At 41.3% G+C, this 10,000-nt stretch overlaps 1 protein-coding gene across 1 annotated transcript in view; it reads left to right on the forward strand.

The window, feature by feature from the left end:
• The window catches only part of LOC135216586 (uncharacterized), a 142,501-nt gene that overhangs the window by 106,539 nt on the left and 25,962 nt on the right, over nucleotides 1-10,000 (forward strand). Inside the window, exon 10 of the mRNA XM_064251966.1 lies at nucleotides 9,251-9,362. Within this exon, the coding sequence (XP_064108036.1) occupies nucleotides 9,251-9,362 (112 nt within the window). The remainder of the gene's footprint in view (nucleotides 1-9,250; nucleotides 9,363-10,000) is intronic.

The following is a 10,000-nucleotide window of genomic DNA, read 5'->3' on the forward strand; positions in this document are numbered from 1 at the left end:
GTTGAACAATATTAACAAAATAGTAAATGAAAGAACAAAGCTTTTCACAATAAAATTTAGCACAAATGATTAACAAAATCATTCATCATTGCGGCGATACACTGCTAACTTGAGATAGAGGGAGGTAGCGTTTGTTTATTAGGAAGAATGAATGAATGCTTTTAAGTTATCGTTTGTCATGGTATTGTTGAGGAGAGAAGAAAAGAGAGTAAAATCTTTACTATAATATGTACGTAAAAGCAGTACCAATTCACATAAAAAAATATTTCACAATAAATCTAACATAATGATAAAACATGAAAACAAATACGATAAGGTAAAAAAAAGAAAAGAAAAATGCTTGCTGGAGTCAGTGTTTTGTGCACTGAGAGAGAGAGAGAGAGAGAGAGAGAGAGAGAGAGAGAGAGAGAGAGAGAGAGAGAGAGAGAGAGAGAGAGAGAGAGAGAGGAACGGCTCTGCTTCCCATGAACTTATCAGCTGATTTGGGATGATTATTCGCCCATTTCTTTCACTTACACTCGATGTGTCCAAATCACTTTTATTTTTGTTTCGATAAAATACCAATCTAGTGATAATTGCTTTTAACGATTTTTTTACTACTTTACTGTAAAAGTGACTCGGCTCTGTAATAAACAAACTGGCACCACTTTCAGCTTCTGCATGCTTTCGATTGTTTGTTTAAGAGCTTTATGAAAAGTTATTTTATCTCTTTCCTTTTCTTGCATTCGTGACTTATTACTTATATATTTGTAAAATCCTCATGTTTGTTTTAAAAGTCTGCCATTTGCCAACAGTAAGTTGATGTATTATGGCATAATTAATCTATATTGTGCACTTAAGATCCAAGTGTAAACACACTGAATACTCTCTCTCTCTCTCTCTCTCTCTCTTATGCAAGCAGAGAGAGTTGCGGCCGATGCTGGCCTTGCCTTTCAGACACAACCGACACCTAATCATCTACTTCAATATCAGCAGGCGAGGGATGATTTAGTTGCTCTCCAGAAGTGTGTCTACACTGAGTCATGGTATAAATACACTGACCTAATTAACCACCAGACTAGCATTGGGACCATGTGGCATCTCATCAAAAGGACTGTCAAGAAAAAAACCACATGTGCACTTCATCACAGTCCACAAGCATATGCCCAGGATCTCATCACTACTTGGTCAACCCAGTCACGGTCCAGTAATCTCCCTGTACAAATCCAAGAAGCACTTTCTTCCCAGAGCAATTCACGCAACCTTCGTCTGATGGCTGCATTGTTGGAATCAGACGAGGAGGACAAAGAGCTGATCACCAAGGATGAGCTGCGACGTGCTGTTATGGGAAAAAAAAAAATTCTGCTCCTGGAGATGATGGCCTTACTTATCAAGTGCTTCGTCTCTTCCAGAAGGTTCCTGGAAATCCTCTTCTACAATTGTATAATCTTTGCTACCAACATGGATATGTACCTGCTGCCTGGACCATTAGCACAATTATTCCTATCCCAAAGCCTGGAACTGATAAATATCGGCCTATCTCCCTCACCTCATGTTTTAATAAAGTGTTTGAGCATATATTACTAACCAGGCTAATGTACCGGTTACAAGAAAAACTTTCTCCCCATTTGTATGGCTTTCTTCCACAGAGGAGTACTCATCACTGTTTAGCTGAACTCTACTCCCGATTGTCCTCCAACAGTGTAGTTGCCTTCCTTGACCTCAAAAGTGCTTTTGATATAGCCAACAGGGATATAATTCTTGATCAGCTTGTCGAATTTGATGTCAGAGGAAACCTTCTGAAGTGGATAAACGGTTATCTCAGTAACAGAAAATCACGTGTTTTTTTTAAGAGTGCATGTAGCTCTTATAGAAATTTTGAGCTTGGCACACCTCAGGGCGGTGTATTGAGCCCATTTCTTTTTAATATTCTTATGCACCGTGTACTGTCTCTCCTCCCTGCTATCCCTGGAACCACTGTAACCTGCTATGTTGATGATGTCTACATCCACCCCACTACCCTTCGAGACCTTCAGCGTGTCCTTCAAGACTTCTGCAGGTCCTGTACCTCCTGTGGCCTCATACTCTCCCCAGAAAAAAGCAGAATCTTCTCTCCCCGGAATCTCTGAGACCTGCCAGAGTTCATTATGGGTGGGAATATTATACCTCACTGCACACAGTATACACATCTAGGTGCACCAGTCAGGATCACCCCTGCTATACCTGCACGACAACGAATCCACCCCATGGTGAAAAACCTTCTTGATCGACTGGAGCCTCGCTTCACTCCCATCAAGTGGCTTGCCACCAGGGCCACAGGTATATCTATCCCCATGGCTAAAACCCTCTATATCCTCTTTCTAAGGTCAGTTGTTGACTATTTATCTCCTGCTCTAATTCAATTACCCAGACAGGCGTTACAACCTCTAGAACTGTTCCAAAATAGAGTAATGAGGTTTATCTTAGGATGCCCTCCTTCCACTCGGATAGTCAACATGCAGACCGAACTCATGTTACCTCCATTAATAGAGAGAATTTATGCCAATGTAACTTTGTTTTCTGTTAAATGTATACACTCTCCACAATTTACTCCAAACTTCTCTGCTGTCCTCAGAGCATCACTTGACGAAGATGCACCAAGACCTCAACTCCGGCCAGGGGGCCATAAACCTAGTTAGGGCAGTATGTGAAAATCTTCGACACCTTGATATCAGTGTACCTGAGCAAGCAGTCATCCAAGATTTGCCACCATGGCGGGTTCCTATTCCTGCTGTCACTTTCACACCAACCTCTAAAGATGCCCATACCAGTCTACAGAAGCAGCTGGTTTTGGAAACAATATCCCAAGTGTCAAGTTCAGTTCCTGCAGGACGCCACATCTACGTTGATGGCTCAGTACAGGCAGATGGAAGTGCAGCATGTGCTATGTTCTCCTCCACTTTAGAATCTCCTGAGGGTGGGTGGCATGGTCGCAGGTTGCCAAACTCATCCAGTTCCACTTATTGCGAACTTCAAGGTGTATGGGATGCAGTAACCCTACTTGTTAGAAGAAATGTGAATGGATTGGTGATCTGTGACTCCAAATCTGCACTCCAGGCACTGACATCTTCTAGGCCCAGCTGTGGCTGTGTTGTGCGAGACATATTGTGTCAACTCGTTGCTGCTTACAATGCCTCGCTTGTCTTGTCCTTCATGTGGATGCTCTCCAATATTGGGCTTGCTGGGAATGACATGGTGGACAGTCTTGCTAAAGCTGCCTGCACGCTGGACCTTGATGACAGAAATGTTGAGCCCTCACTTTGCTGCCTTAAACATAGAATATATTCAGCAGCTTTTGCCTGTACAGTACAGCATAGGGATGCAGAGAGGGGCACTAGTGTTTCCATACAACATCATGATAACTTTCTGCAGAGCCGTCACAAGTACCGGCGACGTGGACTCATGGTGCGTAGGCATAATGTTGTAAGTGCCAGGATAAGGTTGGGATATCGTCCTGTGTGGCAGGTTGGACAGACACTAGATATACCACACTACACATCATGTAAACTGTGTAACCTTGCTAATGCCAATAACCTTGAACACTACTGCCTTCATTGCCCCACTGTCAGGAATCTTTTACCTCAAGGACAAAATTTACTTCAAACCTGCCAATATTTACTCAAAGATGACCACCTAGACGTAATTTTGACTCGTCATCCTCACTTTGGTGGCTGCTAAACTGTCTGTTGCAGTTGTTGTGATAATAGAATATGATCTCATATATGTTATTTTGTAACTGATATACCAATGATTCAATGCTGTAATTTTTTTTTCTGTTGATTTCTGATGTACTGTATGTAACTGCTATTATGTAACTTTGTTTGACGTCTTTGGGCGTAATAAATTTATTAATCTCTCTCTCTCTCTCTCTCTCTCTCTCTCTCTCTCTCTCTCTCTCTCTCTCTCTCTCGATTCCTTTGATTATATTTGTACCTAATATGTGAATAAGATTTATTTTGTTATCAACCTTTGCATACTGCAACCATTTCGGTTTGCTCAAAGGGTTCTCGTCTCTACTCCCTCCATCCCCCAGCTGGCCGGTGCCATTTTCACCTAACAGTCCGTAAATTGTACACAGAAAAAATAAAATTTAGAAAATTTACTTCATATAACGTAGCGTTTCATTACTTTACATTCTTAATTTAACTTTTGAACACATTAATAATAGAAAAAATGTGAAAAGGGGGAGTTTTTGGGTTGGCTGGATTGAATTATCCTGATTCCCTGTATTTCTTATGGGGATATTTATTTTATATTTCGAACAAATCATACTTTGAACAGTCTTCTGGAAAGGATTAAGTTCGAAGCATGAGGTACTACTGTATCCACAAATTCTTTTTTTTTTTTTTATTTCATCATAAAATGCATAATTTGGATAAAACTATTAAAAAAGCCAGGTATAAACATTTTTAATGGGTTTTGTTGAGTTTCAACTAAGAAAATAGGTAGTTTTAAAGATTTTTTAAGGGGTTTCAACTATTCGCGGGTTCTAGCTATTCTTGGGGGGAGAGGGCGTCTGGTACCCATCCCCTGCGAATACGGGGTGAACACTTTACCTGGGAATCTTGCCGAGTGCTTGAATTCCCTTTGAATTTCTGGCATTCTCAGAGTATTAAGTTTTTCTGTAATTTCCAAATACTCGGGTGAGACGGACATCCCTGATAATTGTTATTACAAAAATCGGGTGTCTTGCTAAGAGATTAAATTCCTTGGAATGTCTGACATTCTCAGAGTGATTTGGTTTTCTGTGATTCCAGATAATTATTACAATAATTGGGAGTTTCGCCGAGCGCCTGGATCCCTTGGTTTCACTGGCGCTCGCCAAGTGCTCAGCTTCATTATGTTGCTGAGCACCAAGATGAGATAAGGCTTGCCCGACTATTGTCTTGCAAGAGTGGGGGTTTTCTCACCGAGAGTGAGAATTCTTACAAATTCTAGCGCTCTGTTGCAAGTGCTTGGCTTTACCGAATGAACTCTCTGCTCTTAATCAGTGTGGTCCCTCGCCATGACATAGCACCCTCCCTTCCCGTGTTACAGCAAGTTTTCACAGAGGTCATTGTCTTTGTCATCTGTCACCTCCCCACCTCCCTCTTTGAAGGCTTTCATAGTCTAAGAAGAGGAAGGTAGTTTCTCTGCCTCGAGACTTCTAAGGACCTGCTTCCTTTCCCTGGAGAGGAAGCAGTTAGCCGTCTCTTCGGCTCACTTGCTCCTTCTGGAGCGAGAACTGGGGCGCTATCCCCCAAAATATAGTGTCTCGGGATTCCCAGGAGTTCGAACCCAGGTTCGTTCTCCTGTCTCTGGTTACAAGGGTGCTGCTCATGGAATCGGGGCTGTGTCGGGTACTCATGTATGAGTCTCTCCGAGTGTACAACCTCCAAGGGGGGTCGTACACCCACAGTTAGTGATGGGTAGTCTTCTCTCCTACATGACAGTGGCGGAGGGCAAGAGAAGGGACTGAGCCGCATTGGTGGCTTGGACCCACCTGAGAAGGCCAGGAATGGTTATTTTTCAGGTGCCAAGATCGATATTGCTGTCCCTCAGGACAAGGAATCTGGAGGAAATAGGAGGTGGTTCTCTATGTTCGTACTCCTCTTTGACAGAGTAAGAACACTTCAAGTTCAGAGAAGAGCGGGCAAGAACAGTCAATCCTCCTCTCTTTTTTTTTTTCCCCCCCTTTACTTCCTGGTTATACTGGGATGAACAAGGGAATAAGAGGAACTCTATGGAGTCAACTCCCCAGAGTTTGAATCCGAGAGTCTATGTTTTTGGTTCAATCTTAGGATCTTACTGATCACACTTCAATCTGTTCAGGATGGATAGCACCAAGAACTTTGATTGCCTCTCCAGTGCTACTGTTTTGGGAACAACCAGTTCGGCTTGAACTAGTCGTCTTCGGTGTCCTGTTATCAATGTAGACGGTTCCCATTGGGACAGCTTCACCTTCGCTCTCTTCATTAGAGAATGAAGGAGGTCTGCTTCCGGTCCTTATTCTTGTTTCTCGGATGAAGGGGAATTAGGTTGGAGCACGATTTTCAGGAACATGTGAATATACCAGTATGTTCTCCTTGCAACATGCATCTGTTATCAGTTGCATCGTCCGAGTAACTGGCGCATATATGTAAGTTAATTCTTCTGTTATGTGACCAAGATGAATAGTACCTTCTCTTAATTAACCTGAAACTCAGGACAGCCCTTCATGTCTCCCAAGAGTTTCCAGTTTTGATTTTGAGATGACTAGTGGTATTGTTTGCTAACAACACCACAACATTTGCATTATCACCGAACAAGAGGGTTTCTTTCCCTCCCATTTTGGTTGAAATGCAATTGCTTGAGTGTATCTCTTTTGGGCTTGGATTTTAAGCCGAATGCATTCCAACTTAGAAGGCACTACCAGGCAACTCAGTTTAAGGAGTTGAGCGAGGAGCAGAGTACTGCTTCTTCTTTGCGATTCTGTTCGTCTTAGTGTTGTTTCTCCTCTATAGAGGATTAACTACAAATTCGAATCTCTCTGCCCGGCCATCACAGACTTAGGTCTCTGGTTGGCTCAGAATTCTTGCATAAGGCTCACGTCTCGTTCTCCACATTTGCCATTGCGAGAATTTTGAGACATATATCTCATTAGACTCAATATCATCATTCTGTTTACCTCATGGTATAACAGAAGTCTGTATTCTTCTGTTCCATTGCACCTGCCCCATTGGCTGCTGCAATGACACAATGATTTTCTTCAGACAATTTGAGTTTTTTCTTATACATTTTCTAATTCATAGGGTGTTCAGTTATTCTTTGTTCACCCCGAATTGAAGATGAATAACGGAATACTTTGCCTGTTCCTCACCCGACTAGCTCTGCTTCCAGTGTAGATAGAAAAGTTCCTCCCTGATCCAACCCACAAGGAGAGGTTCTTCAGGTAGTACAACTACTGTGTTATCATTACTGAAAGACTTTCCGCCTTCATTGCAAGTACCAAATTTCTCGCCGAGCAGCAATGAAATTACGAAATAACTTTTTCAATCCTCTGTAAAACACCAGGGATTAGAGCTACTTTCACTGGTTGGTGTCATCGAAGGGACTTTTTCTGTGATCAGAATCGTGAGAATTCACTTCTCTCCCATTCAACGGTGAAGATGTAGGTCCACATTCACCTTAGTCATTCACTAAGTAGTATTGTTCCTTTTTTGTTGAGATTCAACTACTGATGAGAAACCTCTGTCATGCCATTACAGAGACCTCAGTCTCTAGAATGCATTTACCTCTTGTCTAATGTGCACGTACCTTACGAGAATCATCATTTCGTCTCTCAACATCGGATGCGCAATCATTTATGATCTCATGCTCTCTGGACTTTGTATTGGTTGATCTAGATCAGTCATTACTTTGTCTTATTGGTGTGTTGCCTATGAAGGATTGACACCCTTCATTGAGTGTGGATACCTTTATCCACTGGTGACTTCCAATGCAAAAGTGTCCAACGACACGTCTTCCTCCGAGTCCTACGAGATCGTGAGAAACTCCTCTGCACTTGGATACGTCCACTGTACGCTCTCTCAGAGAATGAGAATTGCTGCTGGCTTGGTACTTTTCATCACTCCAAAGAATATGTTGGACCGGAAGATTAATGCGGTCTCATTACAACCACATTTATATCTTTCTTCCTTCGGGGTTGCTCACAGGTCCTTAGAACCTCTTTTCTTGGACCGGTTGTGGATGCTCAAAAGTGTTTGCTTACTCGCCTCTTTCAAGAGGACAAGTTGCACCTCGCCTTGGTGTGCGGTTCTAGAGGTAAGAAGGATGCGGGAGTGACTGGCCTCACCACCTTCCCCTCCTCTTCCTTCAGGTTGAGGATAGGACTTGAACTTACACTTGCTGGTTGGGTGTTTGATGCGGTAGGTAAGCTTGTACATTGAGCTTCCTTTCTATTTTTCTTATCAGAATCATAGAAGCAATCCTGTTCCTTCCTCTAGCAAGGGGAGGAAGGAGACTGGCAATAATGCAAACCCTTCCCAGAACTTTGCATTAATGTCTCAGACTAAATATTCTTCCCAACCCTTTTCCAAATGAGTTACAATTCCTCACCAATTTCAAAAGGCCCAGAAGTGACTCTTGATCATGCAGCTCCTATACTCCGATCAAGTTGTCAGAGGCAGGGCACTCATTGCTCGTACGACCAGGAGGAATAGCCTAGGTGTGCTGAACTCCAGTCAGTTCTAGAGGCCTATTCACATTCCTCCCACCAATCAGTGGGTCTTCCTAATGTAAAGGAGCAAGGGTTTGTATACCTTGCAGGAACAAATCACAATTTTTGTAAGCAAATTGTATTTTTCCTAACTATACAAACATGAGGTCCTTTACATTAATGCCCACCTCAGCCACCCCTCAATCTGAATGAAACCTGGGCCAAAAGGCAAAGTGGAGTGTTTACATCAGGGCAGGGGTGCCTACCTGCCTACCAGACAGTAGTCACTGCCTAACCACCTTGTTCAAGAATTTAATGGCCCAATTGCAGCCTACACTGAAAGTAATTCCTAATGTTAAGGACTTCAGGTTTGTATAATTAGGAAAAATAATTTTACTTTAAAAAATTGTGATTTTGTTGCTTCAAACTCAAAAAACCCTACGAAAAATGCTTATACCTAATTTTTTAATACTAGTTTTATAACAAAAAGGGTATTTAATCATGAAATTGATCTAAAAATACAGTAATTTTGGATATTTTTCATAAAAAAATACTGATACACAAATTTCCCACGAATAATGCGTAGATATGGTCCATATAGAAATAAACAAATGCGTGGGTCTGCGAATGTCAAGAACGTTAATACAGGGGTCCAGTGTAAGCACTAGTGCACAAAAGCAAAGCAAAGCACTAATTCAAGAAACAAGGCAAACCAAAGAAGGGAAACGGGCAGGAAAACACTGGCTTCCAGAAGGGCAGTAGCACGTCCTTTTACAAAGGTGGTAAGGACATAGGGTTTAAGGAGGTTGGCTGATGCATCTTCTCTCATCCAATTGGTTGAACCCCATTGCCACCAATACTTTGTTCTGCAATTTTATATATTTTTACTGGTTTCCAGCTGGCGCTAGAAGATTTGTCCTTACGTTCAGATAGTAGGTTTGTTAGCTATGAAAAATTAAGATTAATTAAAAGTTTGCCATTTTAGGAGACAGATGTTACCGTATGTCGTATACAGTATGTTTACTATATATTACTAAACTTTTCAAAATTTTTCAGGGCTGCAAGATCAGAGGCAAAATCACAATCTACTGGCACTTCATTATTGGATACTAAAGATTGTCAGTCACTTCAAGAGAAGAAAACTTCATGCGAAGTTAGCTGTAAAGAGGTAATGTATCAAATTTGAATATGTACCATATGCAAATTGAGGGAATCAAGTACTCATGATGAAAAATATATTTGTAATTTAATTGGAAATGGGTCCATTAATTTTTTTCCACAAGAGAGTAAATAATTCGTCATTTGCAAAACTAGCTGGTAAAGAAATAATCTACCTAATGTTATATGTGTATTGTATCTGAAAATGCAGTGTCCCTATGAAGAGCTATCTGTGCTACTCAGTGAAGGTGAGCCTTAGAGTTGTATGACAGGCACTATTTCACTCAAAACAGCTAATCTCTTTAGAGAGTTCATTACTTAACCCTTAAACGCCGAGCCGGTATTTCCGAAAGTGTCTCCCGTATGCCGGCGGTGTTCATGAGTGAGCGCCGAATTGGAAAAAATGTTTTTTTCAAAAAATCACAGCACGCTTAGTTTTCAAGATTAAGAGTTCATTTTTGGCTCCTTTTATTTCATTGCCTGAAGTTTAATATGCAACCATCAGAAATAAAAAGTATAATTATCATATATAAATATTGGAATATATGACAGCGCAAAAAAAAATTTCATATATAATTGTATACAAATCGCCCTGTGAACAAAACGGTTAAAGCTAATGAGTTAATTTTTGTTGTTGTATTGTACACT

The sequence above is a fragment of the Macrobrachium nipponense genome, chromosome 6, assembly GCF_015104395.2.
Source record: "Macrobrachium nipponense isolate FS-2020 chromosome 6, ASM1510439v2, whole genome shotgun sequence".
In the NCBI taxonomy this organism is placed as follows: domain Eukaryota; kingdom Metazoa; phylum Arthropoda; class Malacostraca; order Decapoda; family Palaemonidae; genus Macrobrachium; species Macrobrachium nipponense.